A 27767-nucleotide genomic window follows, 5' to 3' on the forward strand; every position below is an offset into this window, starting at 1 on the left:
GTCAATTAGTAGTAACATTGATATTTTATGTAATAGATGCTTAAAAGTGTTTTATAAATAAATCTGTACATTTATACATATTAGATCGAATTGTGTTTAAATTCATTCTGCCATTTTGGATCACCATTAGGCATTAAGCGCAGAGCCCATTCCTGTTTTCTATTTCCCTTTATATCAAAGAGCTCAATAATGCAGAAGGTATCCAGATAGGAATAAAAATATTACAGTTTTCACCAATACAAAGTAAGGGACAGAGGGCCTGATTCACTACGGACCGCAATATTGCGTTACGTACGCATGCAGTTCATCTGCGATAGCATGCTAATCTGCTGCGATCGGTTGCAATGCAAACTCAGCACTACATAAGGACGCCCACTTTACATTGCACACATCTGTAATACTTAGCAGAATACCGAAACCATCGGTACCAGTGTGTGCGGGGCACACAGGCCCCCGGGTCCAGGGGGCCCTGCACCGCACACCCAGCACCCATAATATTTTAAACTTACCTGTCCGTGGTCCAACGGCGGGTGTCAGCGCTGCTCAGAACACCAGAGATATGTTTTTGACTGCAGGTAACTCTCTACTATGAGTATTCAGCACTCGATGGATCATAGTTATAGTCATACTTGCCAACTCTCCCTGATTGTCAGGAAGACTCCCTGAAATAGCAGCAATCTCACTGACTCCCTGAAGAGTCTATCAATCTCACCCATTACACCTTACCCCCATTATGTTATATACTTGGGGCGCTCATAGATGTTGCTTTCACAATCTCCCTGAAAAGCTTTTTCGAAAGTAGGCAAGTATGTGTTCAGTCTGCAGTAGCTACCTGTCAGAAGCTTATTCAATTGATGTAATAAATCAACATGAGTGGTTATTTTGTCAGCTATTTAAAATTAAAACTCATACAATGTGATTCTGGAGAAATGTTAACAGTCTCTCGTATGATTATACTCATGATGACCCCTCCTATTGTTCACTAATCCCAATCCCGCTTACTCCCCCTCACACAAACACACACACACACACACACTTATTTGTTAAAAAATGTTGCATCATGAGCCTTTACATATTGTAACATATTTACTCTTTTCTTGAAGCTTTTAATTAATTGTATTTAAAAAAAATCATACAGTGTAGATTAGATGCATTTGAGCTTCCAAAATTGGGCAGGTGAATGACTTTGCCTAGAAAGGTGTATGGAAATAAAAATGGTGAAATTTGATCTCCACATAGATTTAAACAAACTTCTCATTTTTACTGACAGTGTTGGGCAAGCGAGAATCAATCACTGCAAGGCTCTATCACACTACACCTCCCAACCATTGCTCTCTGGCTGTGACTCACTGATACTGTGGTGGGAGAGAGGGGTCATGATGCCCTTCTGTGATGTGCTGTCTTGTGACTGATGACAAAAATGATTGTGTCATATCAGAAAACATTGCTGGGAAGTAGGAACTGGGCGTTCTGAAACGGGTAATGCTGACAGTGATGTTTTTGAGGGGGCCTCACATAGGGCTCATTTATTAGAAAATATAGGATGACAATATGCAGCAAACACACAATTAGTTTATAAATAAAGCTGCATACACACACAACGATTTTGTTAGCAACGATTTTATGAACGATTTTCTGTCAGATTATATGTCAGATTTTTTTAAAGTGTAATCAACGATTTTTTTGAACTACAAACGATTTTTGCATATTCCCTTAATGCAAATCGTTCAGTTGGTCAGTCTGACTGAACTACAAACTACAAACGTGAACGCGCATGAACGATAATCGTTCATCGTTTTAACTCAGAAAGTGAACGATTTTTCAACAATTGACCGATAAACGATATCGTTATCGATAATCGTTCAAAAAATCGTTGTGTGTGTACGCACCTTTACTATGTATATACTGAAAGATTGATTCTTAAACAGTTATGGCATAATGTGTGCCCCAGTGTAGATCGGAACAATATATCATACACATCGTACATGTGTACGCCCCCATCCATCGTACACGGCAGTCGATCATCGGATAGTCCCATCTGCAGGGATACATTGTTCGTACGATGGATTGTGCAGTGTGTATGGCACACGCAATGTATTGTTACATCGCTCACCACATTGCTGGGTCTCAACAACATAAGTTGTGCACCCAGCAAAAGTTATATACAAAGGATTAATTAGTGGGAGGTTCCTGAAATTCTTCCCTCCTGATACCCTCCTGATAAACTAATATTACATCCAACAGTCCCAACCAAAACATGATTAGCTATTTATTAGAATTATGATTATAGACCAGGGACGAAAACAAAAATAAACCCAAGTTATGATCATGATAATTGTTATAAATTACTCCATAAAAGAGCAAAAACGCCATATTTCATATATTTGAGCCAAGGTATAATGTTTACAAGTAACACATTAATTGTCCATTCTTGTCATTCTATCATATAAAAAAACAATTTGTTAATACTGTAGAATTTATCCTGTTAATTAAAATACAGCTACTCGTGATTGAAGGTGATTACATTATTGTGAATTGTTTATTTAACATTAAGTGAAATGCATGAAAATAGACTACTCTGATCCTATGTATAGCAGTAGTGGCAAGATGATATTTATTGCCAGGGGCCCTTGTTACATTTGAAATTTCATGGCAGAGGCAGAGTTAGATTAAAGACCTACTGATGATGATGATAATTATTATAGCACACTGTACAAAAATATGGGTGCTTAGTGGGCTATAAGAGACGTTTCATACGAATAATTATTTAAAAAAGATATTTTGATGCCTAAAAACAGTAACCATAATCAGATGTCCAGTATACAGTGCAAAACCTCATCATGTGACTACCTGAATAAAATACATATTCCCATATTCAAATGATTTGTTCACAATTTAGAGAACATAGTGATTATTTCTTCATGCTTATGGCCTGCGGGTTTGAGGGGTCAACATTATTGGCATTTGGATGTAGATTCTGTGTATACTTTAATACATAAGGTTTTAGTACTATGTATAGTAACAGTGAGCATGAAGAGATGAGGGGTTTCACAATGGGGCTTACCGTGATATTCCTGCATTAGCACCTTGTAAAGCTCTTAAATGGCAATTTCTCAAAGCTCAGTTCTGTATGCACTTAGTATGGTTATTTACAAGAGTGAAAAACAACTGCCTGTTGTAGTGCATTTGGCGTTTTCCATTTACACCTATATTTGTAGGAATGCACCCGGCATTATTGCCTCTCACTTTCTCCATATGGGAGATGGGGATTGTGCTTTTTGGGTGAGGTTATTTAAATGACATTCAAGGGGTAGAGAAGGAGCATCTATGAGGGTGTTCCCTGTTTAATGGGTGCCCCACAGCAATTCACTCCTTACAAACTTACTTGAAGTTAACCGTCAAATAAAAGAAAACTATTAAATAAATAAAACACTGTTATATATGATACAGTCTTGGGTGTATGTAATTAAAAGTTTTGTATAAAATTTTTGAAAATGGAGGAGTATGTTTGTGATTAATAATTAGTAATACATTGACTGTTCTGATAATATTTGAATTATATTGACAGAAAAACGGTTTAATATAGATTAAATTGAGGTTGAAGGCACTCTGGGGTGAATAACTTCCAAGGGTTTTTGTTTTGACTGTTCCATACAGTTACAAATTACTGTCATCACCAGTGGAATGCAGGCTGCCACCAAGCTTCCAAATATACACTGGTTATATAATTGAACCTTGAAGAATTTACTTTATAATACTATTTAATACTATTATTTTTTCATTTGAGATTAATGTAAAAGTGGAGTAGCAAAGATCATTTATGACAAACACTTGGAAGTGTTTGGCTTCATTAAATTACACCAGTGGTACTAGTACCCTCAGGGTTACTCACTGTGACGTTCAGGAGCAGGACCAGCTTTTACCTTTGCTGAGCCCAAGGCAAAACATTTTTTGGGGCCCTTTGACCTTTGTAACAATGTTTAGCTTACAGTATGAAGTACACCAGGCTATTACGGCTAACACACCTAGCAAGATAAAACCAATCTCTTGGTTTAGCAATTTCGATTACAATATGTAATAAGCATAAGTTATTCAAAACTTAATTTCACAGCACAGTAATAATAAACTATAATATTTATTATATAAAGTTGTTTTATATAAAGTTGTTACGACTTACAGGGCACTGTTTGTACAGTTACATCACATGCGCATAGCTTTAGTATCTTCATATTAGTTAATTCATTAATTAACTGCGGACTTACTCAGAATTAAAATAGCTTTTTTTTTCTGGATTTTACAGCAGCAAATACATAATCAAATGAAATGTTTGCTACTAATGCATTCTCAATATATATTAATGATAAAGATGACCTGCTGATCTGATTACTTGTCCATCTTAGTTTACGGTTTACTCTACTGTGATTGAAAAATGAATGTTTCTGTGAGCTACATATTTGTTGCAAGGTTACACAAATACATCCAGTGTCCGACTGGAGCATGAAGAGACCATCAAGGGAAAACAATTTTTAGGGGGGGCATTGATGGGGTGTGGCCATCTGCCAAAGTGGGTGTAGTCAGTGAACAGAGAGGTGTGGACAAGGATATGTACAAATAGACGAAGGAGGAGTTAACTAGCAGCGGAAAGTAAAAAAGACGGATAAAGGGGTTGTCACTGCTTAATAAAGTGCTTATAGACATACCAATGAAGCTTTTAGCTTTATGAAAATTATATAAATTGAACTACTGAAAGAACATTTAACTAGTAAGACTAAGTAGTAATCCTGTTTTGAATACGTGTTATTTTAGTCTTATTATTTTGCTTGAATGTGTTTTACTATGACTAGTGAAATTTAGTTATCAAACGATGAGGGCAATATTCTTTAAGACATTTTTTTCAAGCAATTACATAATTAAGGTACAAGAGAAATTTAGGAGAACCAGTCAGTGATGGGGTTTAATAAATTTACACACAAGACAGGCATGAACAGAAACACAGGTCACGTTGTGCAAACACACAGAGCAAAAAGAAATCCCCAAGGATGTAGGGGCAGACACCATGATAAAATAAACAGCACAAGAGCAGCAGACTGAACCCCTGCAAGGACAGCAGAGACTTATCCACATCCCCCTTTTATGCCATCAGATCCCTCCACTTGCCTCTTTTATGCCATCATACTCCTCCACATGACCTCAGTATGTGATCAAATGCCAATGCCCCTTTTATACTATAAGACACCTCAACATGTCCCTTTCATGCCATCAGATCCCTCCAAATGCCCCTTTTTACCATCAGGCCCTGGTGCCACCTAGAACCTACGGAGTTAGTATCTATAAATTACATCTGAAATTAAATGTAGTTAGGTTTAAACATGCGTTAATACTGTACACTAATTGTTCATTCTAATATCATTCAAAATATGTAAGAATACCAAATGGGGTCATTTTATGGACTACAGCACAATATCTTACATTTTCAATGAGAGATGTCAAGCCCCAGACATCCCATAACGTAACAAATACTCAAAGCATTAGGTGCAGATCACACCATTTGCCTAGCTTGGAAGAAAAGCAGTTTCTTTACTGAGAGACCAAAGCCGCCCGATGTGGTTACACAGATTAAAATAGACATGACCATTCTTGAATACAACAGAGCAGTGATATCTCACTCAAATACACTCTTCCAAATCTGACATAAAAAAAGAAAACACTAAAAAAAAATATTTTTTTTATTTATTAAATTGCTCTATTGCCATTCATTCCACTCCCTGTCGTCTGTACTTTGTTGAGGGCTTTCTTAAGCTTGAGTTTGGGGTCCAGTTATCTTGTTAAGCCGTGGGATTCATGTGTATGTCCCCTTTAAGCAATGAACAAAATATTGCAGCACTTGTACATAGATGAATGTATCAAACAAACTTTAATGGCTTCTTGTGCAATCTGCTGCATATGTAGTACAAAGATAGTGCCTGGGCAGTGGAACATATATGTTTTGTGGTCACACCTGCTAGGGCACCCTGCTTTTCAAATTTAAGACAAACTTTGTCGATTAATCCCAGGTGGTAATTAATTGCTATGCCTGGGTGTGGTTCTGTCTCTTTAAGCCAGGGCCCATATTATGGAAGAAGCATAATATGCATTTAAAATATGTACTGGATCCAAATGTGGCAGAACAAAGGTCATATTTTTGAGAGTCAGTGTAGGGACTGACCAGATGGGAAAACCTTGACGTGGTTGGCCAGCTGGACAAATTATTGTAATATGTTGGAACTAACATTCCCTGTATTTACAGTTTGAAAAGTAAGTGCAGAGTATACATAATATATATATATATATATATATATATGTCTCCCATAGCCTAATGAATGTTGAGGCAGTCTCACGTCAGATATAGGCAGAACTCTCATGTCTCTGACACTTGCTGTGCGCTCACTTGGCTGAGGGTATCAGCAGAATCACGATATGACACCATAGTTCTGTTTAGTTCTGTTGCTGTGTCTCTCCCTTCTGCCTACTCTCTCTCTGCTGCTTACTTCAGCTTTCTGCTTATTAGTCTCCCCTCTCTCAGCTGCTCAATGGCGTCAGCAGCTTCTCCCCTCCCAACGGCTCCAAATGTCACTCCTCTATGCTGCTGTATTTTTTAACATAAACATTATTCAAAATGGCACCGGCCTCGATGTCCTTTTCCAGAATGGGCTAATTTTAATGGGATATCACACATGCAGCACTGAAAAGACCATTAAAAGTGATAACAGGGCTTTTCACAGCTTCACATGACTGCTGGGGGAGGGGCACCATTTGGAGATGGGAGCCATTTGTCGGGGGGGAGCTGTTTGCCGGGGAGAGGGAGAGCAAGTCCCTCCTCCTTGCTGCTGCTCCTCCATCCTCTACGGCCGCTCCCAGAATGCCATGAGTGATCGTCACATGGCACCGGCATTCAGGGAGGGCTGCCGGAAGACTGAGACTCCAAGTGGGCAGGCTGAGACTCTAGAATCCTGGCAGCGGGCAAGAGCGGGTGGGGCAATGGCGGCTGCCGACGGTGGACAAGAACGGGCGGGTGCCATCAGTTTAGACAACACCGGCGGGGCGGCTGCGCCCTCAGGCGACAGCCCTGCTTGCCCGCCCCTAGAACCCCCACTGTGCATTTTACTTAAAGTGACCCATTGTCTACATTAAGAGCATTCTGGTTCAACTGGAAAGTGGATGATATGTCTGTAAACTTATACTAACTGCTTATTAACAGGGGGAGTATTTCTTCTGATTCTGTTTTTGCCATCACTCCCCATTACCTCCCCCAAACAGTCCCTGACTGTCAGTCACTTTGCGTAGAAATCCTCTCTGCAAGTGGCATCGCAAGTGTGTGCGCAGTGCAACCATGATGTATGCATAGTTGACCGAGAATCGCTGAACTGCGTAAATGTCGGAATAGCGTACATCTCTGAATCTGGCCCTTTATCCAAACCATTGCTTGTTAGGGTTAGTTAACCCAATTAGAATTACCTCTTATGTTGTACTTTATTATAAACTATTTCCTCTGGTAATTCATAAAAAGAGAAAAGTGTGAAAAAAACCTAAAAGCTCAACTTTCCAGCCATGAATTTGCCATTTAACACAAATATTCGTATCGGAAAGCCCTAAATGCAAATAAGAAGATTTTTACATTTTGAATAAATTAGTGGGTTGTCCTAATTGTAGGGAAAAATAATGATTGAAAAGCTCACTTTTGTTTTTTTGGCCCTTATACCTGGAAAGGCAGCATGGGATCGGCCAGGGGTGGGCATTTGATGAGTGCAGAAGGATGTGAGCAAGGGATCAAAGGGGCTCAATGCCACAGTATATAATCTGCCCTCAGAATAGATTATCTACTGTGCAGGTGTGGTGAACCAGCCCTCATGCTGCATGCGGCATCATCAATGCTCTCTTCAGAGAGATGGTTCTGGCACAGGAGATTGCAAAGACTCTAGAACTCACACTTCTTAGCCTTTCTATAGCATTTATATCCTATGTTCCTGCAAGACATTAATTTCCTACCACAAACTTCAGAGCGACAGTCGATATGGACCAGTAATTCCAAATAAGTAACACATCATTATCACAGCTGTTATATCCAGAGACACCAAAAGAATCACCTTTTAATACTTGCCCTCTTTGTTAGAAACAAGTGATCTGGGGGAATTACACACCTGGCCCAACCGCTCTTCTTTGACAGTCTTCCCTGCCAAGTTTGGTAACGTACTGTGTATCATCAATATAATCATACAATATGTTTGATTAATAAACTTATTTTAGAAAAAAAAAATTCATATGGTGATAGTCTTTTTTTAACCATGATCTCATAAGATTGCCTTATAGACGACATTAGTTGTTTTTCCTCCTAATGTCCACACGAAAAATGTTGTTTTCACGTGACATGCAACGGCCACTTAGGTCAAATCCAGCCACATTAAGGGGGTCATTCAGACCCGGTCGTTAGCGCCGATGCGCTCGGACCGGGTCGATGGCCCCCCACAGAGCATGCGCACGACGGCGCCGCCGTGCGCATGCGTGAGACCCGCTACGACCGACAGCGCCGGTCGTAGCGGGTCTCGATCCAAAGGGGGCGAGCTGTCGATGTTGATTGACAGCTCGCCTCGTTTGGAAGGCAGGCCGGGGGGGTGGCAGCCCAAACGGAGGCATTCCCATGGGAACGCCTACCGTTTGGGGGAGGCCCCACTGACATCACTAGTGATGTCAGTGGAGAGCTTCCGGCTCAGACAGAGCCAGAAGCTCTCCGGGGCTTACGACAAGGGAGACCCTCCCCTACCGGACCGGAGCGGTCGTTAGAGCTGTGGGTGTTAACCCACAGCCTAACGACCGCAACAGAGGCGGGCGGTCAGGATGCAAGCTGCCGCCCAGTTTCTGAGCGACCGCTTGCAACCTCCGACTGCCTCTGAATGAGGCCCTAAGTGTCTGTCCCTGGGCTTAATTTATTGTCACGCCAAAGCAGACGCTTACCAGTAATTGGACTGGTTTGAAATGAAAGAATAATTTTTCACATAAATAAAATAGGAACTGTAAAAAAAAAGGAAAACTTAAATTTCATATCAGTAAACAACTGGATAATACAGTATGTATCAATCTCTACATGGCATAAAATAAAGTCCATTGTTGTGGTATATCTTTAAGATTAGGCAAGAACGCACTCGGACATCCTTTTTTTTTCATTGACTTGCTTCACTAAAATCGTCAGTGCTCGTACATACACTAATGTTTCATACACATAAACAATCCTCGACAAATGTTCTATAGAAAATTGAAAACTGCATCAAAAGCCGACCAGTTCTCAAAATTAACCCGAACAAACAGACAGACGCCTACCAGGGATTTTATTTTATACTATATATAGATATAGTGTGTACATATCTTTACTAAACACACACAAATACATACATTATATATATAGCACACTACACACACATTAACACATACTGTACATACACATATGTTCACACTAAAACAATATACATACTTTTTTGATGCAGCAGCTACAGTACAAGTTGCTGATGTGGGTGGCACCTCGCATCATTAGGCCCTGTCCCTTGTGGCATAATGCCTCAATTTGAGGTGGGGCTTGTCCTATTCAATGGCCAGTGTAGAGGGAATTGGTTTGTTAGTGGGGAGGGGAGTCTGGTTATCAGAACCCCCCCTGCATGTGCTATTGGCATTAGATTGGTGAGACACAGGGGGGCATGAGGCTGGAGAGAGACAGGAGGGCATGAAGCTGGAGAGACAGGGGAAGCATGAGGCTGGGGAGATACAGGGGTGACATGAAGCTGGGGAGATTCAGGTGGTATGGGGAGCATTTATCCACTAAGATATTACTTCTTGGATGGTATACATCACCTCTATAACCATCAATATGACCATCATCTAAAAATACCTCTATATTGTTCTGGAGGCAGTGGTTGAAGTGTGCCGATATACAATGGTATGATATACCAGCACCTCCTTCAAGCACTGAGTTCTACTGTGCCGCCTGCGCTGATTACAGCTGGCGCACCGGCAGGCATTCATGGAGAGACGGGCACAGCAACTCCATAATTTTTAATCTGGCACTGTCCGCAAGCCAATTGGAGTTCATGGAGTGGCAGCCAATCCACTGCGGCGGCTCCTGATTGGCTGCCAGTCCGCAAGATCCAATTGGATATATAGTCAGGTGCATAAATATTGGGACATTGACAGAATTTTCATATTTTGGCCTCTATTCACCACCACCATGGCTTTGAAATGAAACAAACAAGATGTGCTTTAACTGCAGACTTTCAGATTTAATTTGAGGGTAATTACATCCAAATCAGGTGAACGGTGTAGGAATTACAACAGTTTCTATATGTGCCTCCCACTTTTTAAGGGGCCAAAAGTAATGGGACAAACTAAACAATCCTAAATCTAACTTTCATTTTTTAATACTTTGCTGCAAATCCTTTGCAGGCAATTACAGCCTGAAGTCTGGAATGCATAGACATCACCAGACGCTGGGTTTCATCCCTGGTGATGCTCTGCCAGGCCTCTACTGCAAATGTCTTCAGATCCTGCTTGTTCTTGGGGCATTTTCCCTTCAGTTTTGTCTTCATCAAGTGAAATGCATGGTCAATCGGATTCAGGTCAGGGGATTGACTTGGCCATTGTGTAACATTCCACTTTTTAGCCTTAAAAAACTCTTTGGTTGCTTTTGCAGTATGCTTCGGGTCATTGTCCATCTGCACTGTGAAGTCCCATCAAATGAGTTCTGAAGCATTTGACTGAATATGAGCATATAATAATGCCCGAAACACTTCAGAATTCATTCTGCTGCTTTTGTCAGCAGTCACATCATCAATAAATACAAGGGAACCAGTTCCATTGGCAACCATACATGCCCACGCCATGACACTACCACCACCATGCTTCACTGATGAGGTGGTATGTTTTGGATCATGAGCAGTTCCTTTCCTTCTCCATACTCTTCTCTTCCCATCGCTCTGGTACAAGTTGATCTTTGTCTCATCTGTCCATGGGATGTTGTTCCAGAACTGTAATGGCCTTTTTAGATGTTGTTTGGCAAACTATAATCTGGTCTTCTTGTTTTTGTGACTCACCAATGGTTTACATCTTGTGGTGAACCCTCTATATTCACTCTTGTGAAGTCTTCTCTTGATTGTTGACTTTGACACATATACACCTACCTCCTGGAGAGTGTTCTTGATTTGGCCAACTGTTGTGAAGGGGTTTTTCTTCACCAGGGAAATAATTCTTCTGTCATCCACCACAGTTGTTTTCCATGGTCTTTCGGGTCTTTTGGTGTTGCTGAGCTCTCCGGTGCGCTCATTCTTTTTAAGAATGTTCAAAACAGTTGATTTGGCCACACCTAATATTTTTGCTATCTCTCTGATGGGTTTGTTTTGATTTTTCAGCCTAATGATGGCTTGCTTCACTGATAGTGACAGCTCTTTGGATCTCATATTGAGAGTTGACAGCAACTGATTCCAAATGCAAATGTCACACCTAGAGTCAACTCCAAACCTTTTACCTGCTTAATTGATAATGAAATAATGAGGGAATAGCCCACACCTGTCCATGAAATAGCTTTTGAGTTGATAGTCCCATTGCTTTTGGCCCCTTAAAAAGTGGGAGGCACACATAGAAACTGTTGTAATTCCTACACTGTTCACCTGATTTGGATGTAATTACCATCAAATTATATCTGAAAGTCTGCAGTTAAAGCACATCTTGTTTGTTTCATTTCAAAGCCATTGTGGTGGTGAATAGAGGCCAAAATATGAAAATTCTGTCAATGTCCCAACATTTATGCACCTGACTGTATATATGAAATTACACAAGGGTTTAATGTCCATCTCTTGCATATTAGAAGCATGAGACTGGAGAGACACGGGGGGAATGATGCTGGAGAGACCTATAAGGGATGAGGCTGTAGAAACACAGGGTGGCAGGAGGCTGGGGAGACACGTGGTTACACATGAGGCCGTAGTGACCCAGGACGGTCCTGTCACTGAGGAAGAGCTGGCTTTTTGGTGTCACCCCCTCAGAGGGGGGCTATAGAGTGTGCACCGGGAATCACCACACCCAGTGATGCCTCTGTATTAGGATCTGAACTTAGGGGATCATAAAAAATTGGGGTCTTTATCTGGGACATATGCACTGTTTTAATTACATTTTTGCATAAGGATGGCGAATACAACAGCTGTCATTCCGCATGTTTAGTAGGGTACAGGTATAGGCAGGCATATATGTAAAGGAATTAGAGTGTGTGCGCTTAGGTGATCCTAGAAAAACCAGGGCCTTTATATAGAACATATTATTTTAATTACATTTTTGCATAGGGATGGCGTATAAAGCAGCTGTTATTCCGTAGAAAACGTCCGTCATTCTGCATTATGTGACATGTATAGTAGGGTACAAGTATAGGCAGGCTCATATGGAAAGGAATTAAAGTGTCCACTTATGGGATCATAGAAAAATCTATGTTTTTACAGTGATCGCGCTGAGTGAAAAAAATTGTGGGTCCTACTACACTGTTTCTGGGTCCCATCACATATTATGGGAGGTGAGGGAAGGCAGCAGTTGGACAGTTCTGGGGGCAGGTAGCAGTTGGGGTAGAGGGGGTTAAGGGCAAGCAACAGTTTTGTTAGTGGGGAGTAGGGCAGACATTGCCGGGAGGGGGGTAGGGAGGAATTAAGTGCAGACAGCATGTGGGACAGTGCAGCGCGGCATGGAGGGGGCTAGGGGAAGGCAGTGCTGGGGGTAGGGTAGGGCAAGGGTGGATAGCAGCTGGCACAGTACTGGGGGGTGCAAGGAGGGGGTTAGGGGCTTTCACTGGCATTACACAGAAGGGTCCCACCACACTCTGGCAGCCCCAGGTAAGATATTGGGCATGGGTTAACACAGGATGTGGCCCCAGAGAGCTGCTACTCACAATCCTGATGCAATCCGTGATGCTCTGGTCTGACATTAAGAGGATCGGGCCCGGGAGGAGAAGGGGAGGATCCAGCATCACCTAGCCGCAGACCTGAGCATTGTGTAGTCTAGTAAACCCAGCACTAAACCTTTGTGAATAATGTAGACCATGAATGCATATTTTAAAAATATATGTTCACTACACAATGTGTATTATTCGTGCTAACCTGTCTAATGTGTATCTGATTTTTGTCAATACTTATGTCATGGAATAAAGGCACTACAACCTAGCATATAAAATAATGAGATCATTTATTGGTATTAAAACTTATCAAGCTCAGCTTGTGTAAACTCTGTGTCCTGGCTGGTAGAGGGCGACCCAAGGGTGTTGGCAGATCTGTGCATAGAGTCCCGAGGCACAGTCACACAGTCAGGGAATGGCTGAAAATGGCAGCTCACCTCCACCTCAGAGATCCGTGAGGAGAGCCCATGGCCCGCCCGGCGGCGTTACGTGACTGGGAGTGGGTAGTTGAGGTCTCATTTGAGGCACCAATATGATGAGAAGACGTTGACGCCTCGTTCATTTGTTGTGAGACGCTGGGGGATGTCACTGGACCGGCAGCTGCAGTGCACACACAGCGCGCACATCCTGCTGGACCCGGTCACTTTTAAAATCTGGTTCCCTTAGTGCCTGTAGCACGTAAATACGCGCTTTCACGCGTATTTTGCGATCTCTGCTTTATATGGGACATTTGCACTGTTTTAATTACATTTTTGCAACAGCTGTTATTCTATAGTAAACGGCCATCACTCCACATTATGTGACATGTATAGTAGGGTACATGAATAGGCAGGAGCATTTGGAAAGGGATTAGTGTACGCGATTAGGGGATCATATAAAAATCGGGGTCTTTATACGGGACATATGCACTGTATTAATGACATTATTGCATAGGGATGGCGAATACAACAGCTGTCATTCCATAGTAATGGCCGTCATTCCACATTATGTGACGTGTATAGTAGGGTGCAGGTATAGGCAGGCGCATATGGAAAGGGATTAGTGTGCGCAATTAGGGGATCATATAAAAATCGGGGTCTTTATGTGGGACATATGCACTGTATTCATGACATTATTGCATAGGGATGGTGAATAAAACAGCTGTCATTCCATAGTAAACGACCATCATTCCATGTCATTCTGTATGTAAACTATGTGAAATCATCCTAGCAAGAAGTGTGCTGAAGGTGTAGTACATAGGTTTAAGAATTTTTAAAATATACATAAAAGTTCAGTCTGCTTCCATTATAGCCAATTGGCATTCCTTTTATGCAGACCAGACTCATTCCTTTTAGTACGTCCCCAGTGGGAGTTACTGCCTGAGCCCACGCTGCCGCCTCACACTGTACATAAGGAGTGTCCCAGCTACAACTCCCAGCAAGTGCACAGACACTGTCACAGCAGAATCATTGCATAGACCGAGAGGGCTGCTTTATCCAGGTCTGACTCTGACAGCTAGGTAAGAATTGCTTTTTTATTGTGTATTATTATAATCCTTCTAGTAATTTAACTGCATGGCTAGTTTACTGTTAGAGTTAACTTAATAGTGAGAATGGCATAATCGTATGTATTTGGTGACAACTGCACATTTAAATAATAAGCGATCGTGTCTCCCGCTAGTTGTGATTATATAGCTACAGCGATTGGTTACTACGGTATTGCCACTTGTTGAGTAGCCAGAGCATCTAGCACAGGGGTTGCACTGGAAGAGAATACTGTTTAGTGCAGGTGTAGCCCAGTGACCAACCTTATTGATTCATTCAGTCCTGTATGAGGCTAGCACAGAACATGACTACGCTGTCTAAGCAGGGTAGAAATAATAAACACACCAATAGCAGGGAGGGAATTATTGCCCTTTTTCAGGACAATTAACCCTTATTTGTTTTGATCAGCCCATGTTAGAATTAGGGGGCTTCCAGCACGTTTTACTTTTAAGTGCCCCTTATCCTAATGTATATAGTAAGCCTAGCAAGTAAGGAATATCTCCGACCTGCATAATACAGTAAAGCTGGGTACACATTGCGCAAATGATGCAATGGTCATCCAGATTTCCCTTGAACTCTCGGACAAACGATATAGTGCATACACACTGTGCAATCTACCAAACAATATATTGTGCATTGTTCGGTCATTAGATCGTTAACATTACGTCATTTGCTTTCTATACACCTGACGACCATCTTAAAGCTTTCTGCCAAATTTAAATAGTGGACGGGACTATCAGGAGGGGATAAAAAGCAGGCGCTATTTTAGTTCTTTTCTGGTCTGCTCTGCAACTAGTGAGGCTTGGTGTATACCTGCTGAATGCTTTACATTGCTTTACTGCTCTGCTTGGTTTATTTGGGCGTTTGTTTGATCTGACTGCAAAGTGGAGCAGATGGGAGTGTCCAGGGAGTGCCCCAGGTGACATCCACATCGACCAGGTTGGAATGACATATCGTTTGTTGTTCGGTAGAGGGTACACACTGAACAATTTGTGCAAAATCCTTGTGGGGATCCTCAGATTGAGCAGCATGTAGGGGCGACCTGAAGATGCGACACGCCATGGGAGCGAGCATAGTGTGTACACACTTGATGATTTTAACGATATGTTGTTCTTATCCGTTGGAAATGGCCAAATCATTTAAAATATTGTCTGTGTACCCAGCTCTTGTGAAGTTATTTTGATAATAGGTGTGATTCTGTTTCACTGTGAGACAATGATTATGTATTTCTAATGCTATGATTCTACGTTTCATACTCTTCAAATAGTATTACTTTGTTGCATACTTGCCGACATTCTAAATCTCCTCCCCGGGAGAAGCCCTGGACAGGAGATTCTGTGACATCTTCGGAGGGGCGGGGCTGAACTGTATACATCATTAAGCCCCGCCCCAACGCCGGAAAAAGGCCGTGTTTCCCGGGTCCGTGAGCAGGGGGCAGGGCTAAATGACGCGATTCGCGTCATTTTAGCTCCGCCACTACTCACGGACCAATTAAATTACCTGTAAAATCTCCCCATGTGGGAGATATGTCTACTCTTCTGGGGAATGCTGGGGGTTACCCAAAAAATCATGAGCCTCCCGTGACTTCCGGGAGAGAAGGCATATATGCTTTGTTATCTTTGATACAAAATGCTTTTAACTTCAATCAATGAACTATATGTAGGTGTGTTTAGTTGATAAACAAGTGTGAAAAGCAGAAGTACAGTGGCCCTGATTCAGAGCCGGACGCTCTCTCAGAGCGCTCGTTCTGAATCAGGGCGCTTTTTTTTTTTTTTATTGGAGCAGCTTTTACAAACGGCCAGGTGATGGTCGCGATGGTCTCAACCACCGCGACCATCGGGCTTGCGACGAGACCCTTGTGGTAAGATCTCGTCTGCCGCAAGCTGGAAGCTCACCACTGACATCACTCGTGATGTCAGTGGGGCCGCCCCCAAATGGCAGGCATTCCTTCGGGAACACCGCAGTTTGCACAGCCACCCCCCCTTCCCGCCTACAAAATGGGGCAAGCTGTTAATCAATATCGACAGCCACCCCGTCTTGTAGTGAGCCCAGGAGCGATGGCGTGCGCATGCGCAGTGGGGGACCATCGAATTAGGCCCAGTATTTTCTCAGAGGGAAAAAAAATAAATCAGTTTGAGAATATGTATATATAATGTAGAGGACAGTCACCATTTTCTGTTTCTGAATAATGGGAGTCCATTAAATAATGTACAAGTATCCTTAGGGAACTGTACGTTGAAGGAGCAATATTAGTAAAACCTGTAATGTAGTAACATCACTAACTGTTTCATATGCAAATACATGTCAGTGTTGTGCAGGCAGGGGCGCCGAGAGGGGGGGGGAGTGGGTACTAATTACACAGGCCCGGGCTTGCTGGAGGGGCCCGGTGGAGGCCCAGGTCCGATGCCACTCCCCCTCCTCCCTGTCAGCTGCGCAGCCCAGAACACACTGCTGTGTGCTGGGCTGCAAAGGGAGACTGCTTTCTGCAGTCTTCTCTGCCTGTGGGGGGAGCGATCATCCTGATCGCGCACCCCACTGGATATGCGCTGGGCTGAGGGGCTTACCGTGCCACACCTCCCTCAATTAGACCATGCCCCCTTCACCCGGGCCCGTTGCGGCTCTTGGCAGCCCTGTGTGCAGGCTGAATTAAGGACCACATGGGCCTGGACCTATTGTGAGTAGCTGAGGAGGTGTAACCAATGCTGTGTGGGCCAATGCCATGTGGGCGTGTACACCCCTTTACTATCATCAGGAAAGATAGCTGCAGTAGTAATTTCATTGGATAGTTTGGGAGCAGAACATCTGGTACCAGGTGGAAGTACTCATGTTGGAGAGTCTGTCTTGTCATAATAATGAATACAGGTTTAGATGACCCTGAAGTACTTAGTATGCGATGCACAGACTTGTAATTCTGAATCCGTTCCTGTTTTCAACAGCAAACTTATCCTTCAGCTGTAGATAAGAAAAAAAGAATTCAAAACATTGTCTATAGTCTGGACCAGCGTATTCCTTATATTGCTACAATATGCTGCTGTTCTATACACGCATAGACAATTCTCCCTTCTGCCCTGGTATCCTGCTTGGATTACAAGAAATGGGCATGTGTGTCATATAAATCAAGACTGTCACACTGATGAATCTAAGGTCAAATGTGGCCCCTCCAGAGTTTCATGGACGCTTGTGGATTGTGTCACTTTTTGAAAAGCCACAATCATGTAACGGTAATGTGTCCCTTTTCATGTAAATGTCACTGTTTATGGGCCCCATACATCTGCGATGGCTTGGGGCAATTCCCCTGTTTTGCAGATAATTTGGGAACAAAATATTGGCAATGTATTGGGTACACCAATCGCCGATCCTGACCAAAAAGTGATCTGAATTGGTAAATCAGGTTGTCCAACATGATGGATTTCAGTGACCAATCAGGGCTCTAGATTGCTAAGGTATGGCGACGATTCAATGATTTGGCGACCGTGAGCCCTTCACGAATGGCAGTTCTGTTATCTGCTGATCTGCAAGTCACTGAAAACTATCTGTAATGTATGGACGCAGATTGGTGGATTGGAGAATAGTGAAATAAGGAATAAAACGCTGAATCGTTGAATCATTTTTCTTGATTGCTGGTGTACTATGGACCCCGTTAGCTTTACTGCCCAAGCTGCCAATTAAAACCTTCTCTAAATCACAGAAATATGTAACAATGTATAATCTTGATTTCTTACCATGTTGATCATTATGGCTGCTGTGCAAGTTCTGCTTCAATCTGTTAACTATTGCCATCTCAGGATTGGAGAACGTGTTCAATCAAATTAAGTTTCATTTATTTAACATGTTTTTTTTCCAAATATTTTTTACAAGTGGAACTGAAGACAGGGCTTGCAGTTCTACTGCTCATGTGTGAAACAGCATGCTAGGTTACACATAAATAGATCCATCAAGATTGACCTGGTGTACAGTAGTATCACTCAGCTGCACCAGCAATATTTTAATCTAAATTGCTGCAATAACAATTTTTCTATTGCTGCAGAAAGCATTGATAGAAAATCTGTGTCAGCGATGCAGATTAATAAACTAGGGCCTACTGCTCTTAATTCACCCAAAATCACCGCTTAGCCATACTTGGTCTAAAGAGGCCTGTAAGAAATGATTGCATAATACATTTATTTCATAAACCCAATGAGCATTTGTTTTTATTTATTTATTTGTGAAGGGAGGTGGGACATAATCATTTTCTGTAGTAAGTAAGCTGCTTGTGAGTACAGCTTATCTCTGCTATTAAGTATTAACCATTTCCACGGCTACTCCACCTATGAATACTCAAAACAAAAGTCCCCTGAGAATGTCGCATTCTGTGATATGTGATTAGTGACATTATCATGGAGATTGTTTCTCTAAGTACAAATAACTGAGAGTCTGATTTATGGACATGCACAGTAACCAATGCAATCATGTATTTCTAACTTCAATTGAACATATTTGAAATCGTAGTGCGTAGGAATGCCACCTTTAGTTTGTAAATGTGATTGTCCTGAGCGTTAATGTATAACCTGCACATGGGACAAGGAGTGTTCCTGTGTTGCGTTTTCCGATTCAGCAATCCTAGAATATTCTATCAGTCTATTCATCTAGGTGACGAAGGCTGTGTTGTGACTTCCAGTTCCAGTGATATGTACTTACTGCTTTACAAGTCCATAAAATCACATTAGCAGGCTTGTATGTTTGTATGTTTGCATTGTTAATCCTGAAGTCATTGCCTCGAGGGAATCTTTATATTCACACATAACATGTATGTGTTCTACATAACTGACTTTCAATAGAAATTGTTGCTTATTTAAGACTCATGTCATAATAAAACATTTCTTAAATACCTTATTTTCACTGCAATCAGTTTCCTGGCAGAGATAGAATCAGTAAATATTCATACCTGCTGTAACATATCTCAGAACTATTTCCCAATGTGGGGTATGTTGGCCACTGGTGGCACTTACACTGCTTGTGTAGTAAACATCGGTGGTCCTCTAGTAATGCAGCTAGAGAAAGCTGTATCAGGGTGCAGCAAGATGGGGGAACAGCGTTCAAATGTACATTTTAGGTTTGTCAGTCTTGTTGCGATATGTATAAATGATTAAAGTGATTTGTTCCTATAATGTTCACTACTTTTAAAAGTAATGTTTCTGTAAGTGGTATTCCCAGCTGCTGGTGTTCCATCTGCTGCTTTAGGCAGTGCACTGGCAAAGTTTAAACTAGTTGTAAACATGATTTTATGAAGTCGTTTTAGGTCGTAGTTCATTAGCAGTCACAAGTTGCTGAAGGTAACTGCTGGACAGCTAAAGGCTACTTATGGTTGTTTAGTTGCTAATTATCTACAACTTTCAGCATTCTCCATCCAGTGACGTTACTGTATTTCATCCTTTCAGTGCTAGTACAGGGGATTGTTATGTGTCAGACTTTCTCCGTGACCAGGAAGCATACAGTGGAATGTGCTAATTGTATATTCTAAATTCTTCTACAATCTCTTGATGTGGCCATGGACTTGTATAGAATGGACATTCAGTGGCACCAAAATCTAGTATATGAAATAGTGTGCCAAATATTGTCATTGTCTGACATATTCTAAAGATGTTACACATGAATTACCACATTACTAACACCAGACATTGTGTCAAATCCATCTGTTATCCCATAAATAAACATTAGATAATGATGTGGCAGCTTAAAAACACGGTCCCACACTAGGGTCTAGTCAACAGAGTAGTGACTCCCTTCTAGTTTAGCTTCATTTTCTGACTGTAAAACCTCTGCTTTGCACAAGTTCAGGGCATATTTATAAATGATGGGGTTTTAAACCCAAAGAATTATAATGGCTTACTGTGGAAATAAGAAGTTGTGTATCGCTGAGATGTATTAAGAAACACCTGCAGGGCTCTAATTGGAACCTGTCCTTACAAGGTGTAAAAGTAAAGTGGTTTCTGATACAATCACTGTACTTTCTGCTTCTGTGGCCAACCCTGCTGCTACGCATACTCAGTCATATGACCACACATATGCAAGCTGTAACTACAGGGAGGTCTTCCAGTGCATGTTGCTGAAAATAGCCCATCTGAAGATGGTGTTAGCCAGTGGTATCACAAGGGGTGTGCGAGATGCAGCTGGGTGTCACCCGTCGAGGGGTGACACTAAAGTGTCGACTCTTTCTCCGTGACAGGAACCAGGTGCCACACTGTAGCATTATGTGCAGCACTTGGCTCTTGACACAGTGAAGGAGCCGGAACTGCACACAGAATGGTCACCGGTGCAGTCTGCACCTCCCCGAGTGATTATAACGGGGGTTCGGGCTGCAAGGCCACACCCCTAACCACAAGGACACGCCCCTACCCATGAGACCACACACCTTTTGTGTAGGTGCACTACAGCCCTCCCTGCACCAGGTGTCACCGCGTGGAGGGACGCCACTGGTGGTAACTACCAGGTCCAAGCTCTGAAATGTGTAGTAAATCTCTTGGTAAATCTCACAAATAACAGCCACCATGGAAAAACGGTAGGGGCTGCTTGTTTGATAAAAAAAACGTTGACTGCAGGAGATATCGGTCGTCGGTCCCCATCCTCCCCCAGTATCCACTGGATACATCCAGTGGATACTTGGAATATGTTTAGATAAATAGGCAGAGGTACAAATTCCGGTAATATCATCTTTAAGTTCTGCATTTGACTCTCCATCCTGGGGAATGGTATTCCTAAATATTTTTATAAATTCACATTTTGCTGAATTTTTAGCATATGAATAGAGCTGAAACAATGACAGTATAGGATGGATAACACTTCAAGCCATATTCCACTGGGAAATTGTTGCAATTTAATGGTCAAATTTCAAATGAGGTGAATATTTTGTGGAGCAGTTAAGAAATGTAAGCTTTATTAGCCTATGTCAGTTAACATAACTTAATCACATACATTTTAGTTTATTCGTAACATATAGAAACTAATCTAGGAACCAATTAAAGTGGCGATCTGATAAGTGGTCAAATTTCAAATGAGGTGAATATTTTGTGGAGCAGTGTAGAAAATGAAGCTTTATTAGCCTATGTCAGATAAAAGCAGTGATAACAGAAAAAGGAAATAAAAAACTAGTGTATTAACTTAACTTAGTCACATATATTTTAGTTTATTTGTAACATATAGAAATAACTAACCTAGGAACCTATTGAAGTGGGGATCTGAGTAATGGGCTCCAAAGTCTAAAACCCTGTAATCAAAATACTTTCCAACTTCCCATTCAGCTCAACCTTTACAGTATATATGTTATCATGATTATATATCTATATATATATATGTATATATATATATATATATATATATATACATATATATATATGATAAGTTATATGTGTATCTGGTATATATATGTATCTGGTATATATATATATATATATATTTATATATACATAGGTTATCAGCAGTGGACCGGCACTTCAGTTCATAAACAAAAATACAAAAATACAGATAAATCTTTATTCATCAGTCTTGGAGTGCCGCAGCTTTTGTTGTACATATATATATAGTGGCACTCAGGGGTTGTGAAATGAAGAATGAGTCAACAACTGTGTTGCTGCTATTTATCATACGTGTGAGGTATTCCCATACCACAGTGGGCACCAGGGAAAGTTATATATGTTATTGTATAGTACCGGCTTCATCTTGGTTTATATATATATATATATATATATATATATATACACATATGTGTGTGTGTGTGTGTGTGTGTGTGTGTGTGTGTGTGTGTGTGTGTGTGTGTGTGTTGTCCCATACATGTCTGTGCATAACATTTTTCAGTTATATGGGGAGAACTTGAACACTCCCAATCATTTTAAAAAGTTGGCTCCTATGATTGGTAGTGCTGTGTTACACAACAAGTAGAAGTCTTTACAGTACTGATATTGCTCATTCTGCACTTTACACCAGCTGTTTTGGGATAATGGGACATACTATATGTGTAATCCCTCTTTCATGTGTTGCATGAAACATACCTGTCTGTGTGCAAGGGCCCTCTGATTGGCCTGCACATGCCACCTTTTACTGAAGGATCACTGCCCTGCAGCTGTTCACTGCCTAGTGGGAACTACCTGTCATTCCTCACATTCTCAGAGCTCACCCGCAGCTTCCCAGATGTTGAAGGATATATATTGTGTCCAGGACCCGGTGTGCAGTTGGCTAAGGGGCATTCTTTGTAAGCTAGCGTTTATACTAGCATGACATCATTGCAGAACAAGGAAAGTGTCAGAAGCACAGACCATGATTCTTATATGTATATCTTATCTACATAAAAAAATGACTGCCATGTTTCTGAGTTGAGAAGCTGAGCCCTCCAACGGCTCCCACTGCCAGTGACAGAGACATAACAGCAAGAGACAAACCAAGCGGGGCAGGGATGGAAGTGGGGGCGGGGATGAACCTGGACCCGACTTTCGACAGGCCCAAAACTACTATTCTTATATCAAAGTAGTTTGAGTTGTTCTGAATAGCAATAGAATGTGACAAGCTCATAATAATTTCCTTATTTGAGTCCTCAAGGCAAAATTTGAGTTAATCAGCCAACAAGGCTACTCTGCTTCTCACAACACATGTTTTTAGGAATGGATTGGGTACGGGATCCCGACGACAGATTTAGGTAAGTATTCTAACCGTCACCCTAACCCTCCCCTCCCGCAGCCTAACCCTAACCATCCCCTCCCGGAGCCTAACCTTAATCCTCCCCTCCTGCAGCCTAAACCTAACCCTCCCCTCCTGCAGCCTCACCCTAACCCTCCCCTCCCGCAGCCTAACTCTAACCCTCCCCTCCCACAGCCTCACCCTAACCCTCCCCTCCCGCAGCCGAACTCTAACCCTCCCCTCCCGCAGCCTAACCCTAATCCTCCCCTCCTGCAGCCTAAACCTAACCCTCCCCTCCTGCAGCCTCACCCTAACCCTCCCCTCCCGCAGCCTAACTCTAACCCTCCCCTCCCGCAGCCTAAACCTAACCCTCCCTTCCTGCAGTCTAACCCTAACCCTCCCCTCCTGCAGCCTAACTCTAATCCTCCCCTCCGGGAGCTTAACCCTCCTGCAGCGTAATCCTAACTCACCCCCTAGTCCCTAACCCTCCCCCTAACCCTAATACTTACTGTATCTCCGCAGTCTGTTGGTGTTCTGACAGTCGGGATGCCGTTGTCAGCATTGTGACCATTGGGATTCTGACTACACCCTTAGGAATACAGTATTAGATTCATATTGTTCTAGACTCCTTCCCAAACTATATCACAATAAAAAGAAAGAAATGTTGATGTCACACACGGTATCTATCTGATACAAATCAAAAAAGGTTATTTGCCCAAACGCCCCTACTTGTCACATTGAAAGGTGTATGCCCACTTCCTGGCCCTTGGAATTGCTCCTGGAAAAGTAACCTGTGCCAAGCGGTATGAGTTTGGGGATCCATCTCAAAATGATGAAAGAGTGACATACAACCTACAGTACTAACAGTTTTGCTCCATCCCTTCATTCATTAAAACATTTGAGCTTTCTCCTGAAATACTACCCAGTGTTCATCTTAATTTCTTCAAATAACGTCTAGAGTGAGGGTTCTGTGAAGGAACAGGGGTAATGTCCGCCAGTCAGCCGCAGCAGTGCTTACTTTCGCTTAGAAAATATTGCATTGAATGGGCATGCTGGAGCCGATCGATATTTTCAGATAGGTTGCCCGCATACAATGTACAATTAGCTGGCCAATCCGCCGATATTGGGTGGATTGGCCAGATAATTGTATAGTGTATACCCATCATTACGAGTCTTCTATCTGCTTTTATTACAGTGTACATCTAAACAAATATTATTTTTGCTATAAAAAAAGCAAGTGAAAAGTGCAAAGTACAGGCCATGAAAATGACAGGACAAGACTCGATCTCTACCGCATCAGACTGGAATGTCAAGGCCTTATGCAGGGAAACAAAAGCTGTAGCTTCAGCTACTGTATAAAGCAGGGATCTCCCCCATAAATGTGACCTTCAACTTTAATGATTAATCACCCACAGTGGATTGCATGGTTAGAAGTTGGATTTGGCGATTCAGAGGTTCTTTGAAATATAGATTATAATTAATATCTGGATTTATTTGTTAACAGTTATTTATATAGTAAATATATAGTAAAGTTGTGTAAGGATTTCTATAACCACCTCACTGTGTTTATAAGTATGTATGAAGGATAAAACAGAAATATTTGTAAATTATTTTTGACTTAGGTATTATTAAAATTGTGTCATATAGTCGCCTGCCTTGTTTTGTCTAATTTGTAGCTGGAAATGCAAATAATTGTACCTTTAAGTCTGCCAGACAGTAACCTTAGTACAATGTCTCCTCACTAACAGGAAATTCAGCAGCATTATTTGAGGATGAAGCTCATTCTCCTTGCTACAGTTGTGCTATGCTTAGGGGCGATTGGAGAAGTCACTGCCCTAAAGTCTCGCACCAGGCGTGAGCTAAGCCCTGGACTTCACACCCTCGGGATCAGAGATGCAGGTGGTTCATATTGTCAGCGGAATACTGCTTGTTGCAAAGGCAGAGACGATGCCTGCACCGTGCCATATTTGGATACTATCTGCTACTGCGATCTGTTCTGCAATCGAACAGTGTCAGATTGCTGTCCTGATTTCTGGGGATATTGCCTGGGCCTTGACCCCCCAGTGCCCGGTGGCATTCAGAAAGGTGAGTAGCACAATATTAAGAAGATTACTTTGAATCCTGCTTTTTATTGGTTTAAAGTTTTACAGTACTGAGAGACACTGTAATATAGAGTATAGTGACGTGACATTTGTTAAATATGGTAAAGTCTGTTAAAGATTATGTAAAGATCAGTAGTAAGAAAATCCAGGCCTATAAGATTATCATTATATCATGCAAACGCATTCTCTCAACATTATACACACACAGAAAAACAATGGACAAAGCCAATGTGAAGTCTATTCCTTATTGCAGGCAAACATAACAAGAATGTTCATTGATAACTATTATTCTATTTTATTTTCTACTGGGCTACAATAGACACTGAAAAATTATAAATATAAATTTTGCAATTGAGTAAAATAAAAAAGGTGAACAATATAGAAGAACAATACTGAATGGGCTTGCTTTAGAATTAGTTGAACCAGTGGTTCCCAAACTGGGTGCCGTTGCACCTAGGGGTGCCTCAAGGCACTTGCAGCGGTGCCACGGGTTGGTGATTTAGTACCAAATTAAATAATTTGTGTGATAGTCAAAACCAGTGCTAATAGCTGCCAATAAAAATATATGTTGACAAAAAGAAACACAGCCCTGTCAGCCATCACATAACTGAACCTAAGGGTGACATATGAGATGGGATGAGGTCCTAACCCTGAAGGCTGGGATTCTGGCGTTCAGAATGCAGATGGCGGAATCCCGATACTTATCAGAATACCAGTGCCGGCATCCCGACGCCGAGATCCCGAAGTTAAATACTGGGGCTAGGGGGAGAGTTAGGGTTAGGCACTAGAGGGAGGGTCAAGTTTAGGCTGCAGGGGGGAGGTTAGGTTTAGGCTGCGGGGAGGAAAGGTTAGGTTTAGGCAGTAGGGAGAGGTTAGGTTTAGGCTGCGAGGAGGGGTAAGGTTAGGGGTTAGGTTAGGCAAACTTACTTGGAGACGTCGAGATTGTAACCTTGTCGGGATGTTGGCGCCGGGATTCTAACCGCTGGGATCCTGAATGCCGGCATCCCGTACCAATCCCATAAGCACAATTTACTTCATTTCATTTTTCCTGAATTTCTCAACGAGAAACTTTTGGCGCATGGAAAAAATGCTGATTCTCTAGGGTGCCGTGATTTGAAAAAGTTTGGGAACCACTGAGCTAAACAGTGTAAATTTAGACCTCCACAAACCATGTTATGATGCAAGGGGTGCAATGTTAATTCATTGTTTTTGCATGTAAAACTGCATGTTCAGTGTTTACCTTTTGCACAAAAAAGTGCATTTGCAAAGTATGTCTTATTTTTAATTAGTGACATCAAATATGGAATGTTGCCAGGCACTCACTTTAGGGGTTTTCCTTTTGTTAGTTTACTTGAGGGGGCAGCAAATCCTAGAGAGGAAATCCCCTTTTTTTCCTCTATTTAATATGAGATAGGTAGCTATATGTATACAACATATATCATAGGATTGCGCCAGCGTGCACTTGACAATATGTGAAGTTGCCAAAAAAGAAGGTTAATTGTTAAAGTGTGTTAAATAAGTGTAACAATATAAAAAAAGAGTACCACTGAATGTTTAGTGACCAAAACCCTTTATTAGAGTCACAATGCTCCAGCGTGAGGGTAGGGATAAATGAGTTAAACAGCAGTGGTAAGGTATGTGTGTACAGGTGGGGATTGGTCAGGGTAAACTATCAAGGCCTGGTCCCCGCAGTGTGAGCTGGGACTTAGGTCACTTCCAGTGACGTGATATCGTAAGATCCTGCGGGCCTGAAGGACCACAGTCCCGGGGCTGTCTGCACACTCGACTCACCCGATGGTGAGGAGACTTGGGACCTTATTCAGAGTCGGTCGCAAGCGCTGATGCGCTCGTAACCGACTCGATGGTTAGTCCTGCTCGCTACCAAAGGGGCGGCTGTCGATGTTGATCGACAGCTTGCCCCGTTTGGTAGGCGGGCCGGGAGGTTGGTTTCCAAAACTGAGGCGTTCCTTAACGAACGCCTACCATTTTGTGGGCGGCCGCACTGACATCATCAGTGATTTCAGTGGGGAGCTTCCTGCTCCATCAGAGCTGAAAGCTCCCTGGGGCTTACAAGTGCCCAGACCCAACCCTAGGGTCTGGTCGTAAGCCCCGATGGTTGTGATGGTGATCACCATCGCGACCATCAACCTGGTCGGTTGTTAAGCTGTGGGTGGTAACCCACAGCTTAACTAATGGCCAGGAGGCCGCACTTCAAAAAAGAAGTGGCCACCCTCATTCGGAGAGAGCGATTGCTTCTTACGACCGCCTCTGAATGAGGGCCTTGGAGCAAATAGGAGTTAGGTTGTGCTAAAAGTAAATGTTAAGAATCCTCCTACGCGTCTCGGCCTTCAGGCCTTCCTGAGGGAGCAATTGTGGGGGCCATCTTGAATTTTTAATTAGAACCTGCAAGATACAGATAAAGAACTGGCTATAGAAGTGCAATCTGAGAGGATGCCCATGTATAATTCTGCATACCTAGGCAGGACATGTATATGCATACAGGTCAAGGAAATAGTAATCACTGATGTCATGACACAGAGCTGGCAG

At 42.2% G+C, this 27767-nt stretch overlaps 1 protein-coding gene across 1 annotated transcript in view; it reads left to right on the top strand.

Annotated features, from left to right (window-relative positions):
- Positions 1 to 14372: 14372 nt before the first annotated feature.
- The window catches only part of TINAGL1 (tubulointerstitial nephritis antigen like 1), a 53108-nt gene continuing 39713 nt past the window's right edge, over positions 14373 to 27767 (top strand). The window contains exons 1-2 of the mRNA XM_088462150.1: positions 14373 to 14447; positions 24867 to 25203. Coding sequence (XP_088318276.1) covers positions 24891 to 25203 — 313 coding nt within the window. The 5' untranslated portion in view covers positions 14373 to 14447; positions 24867 to 24890. The remainder of the gene's footprint in view (positions 14448 to 24866; positions 25204 to 27767) is intronic.

This window comes from Taudactylus pleione, unplaced genomic scaffold, assembly GCF_031769625.1.
Source record: "Taudactylus pleione unplaced genomic scaffold, aTauple2 ptg001153l, whole genome shotgun sequence".
NCBI classification, from domain to species: domain Eukaryota; kingdom Metazoa; phylum Chordata; class Amphibia; order Anura; family Myobatrachidae; genus Taudactylus; species Taudactylus pleione.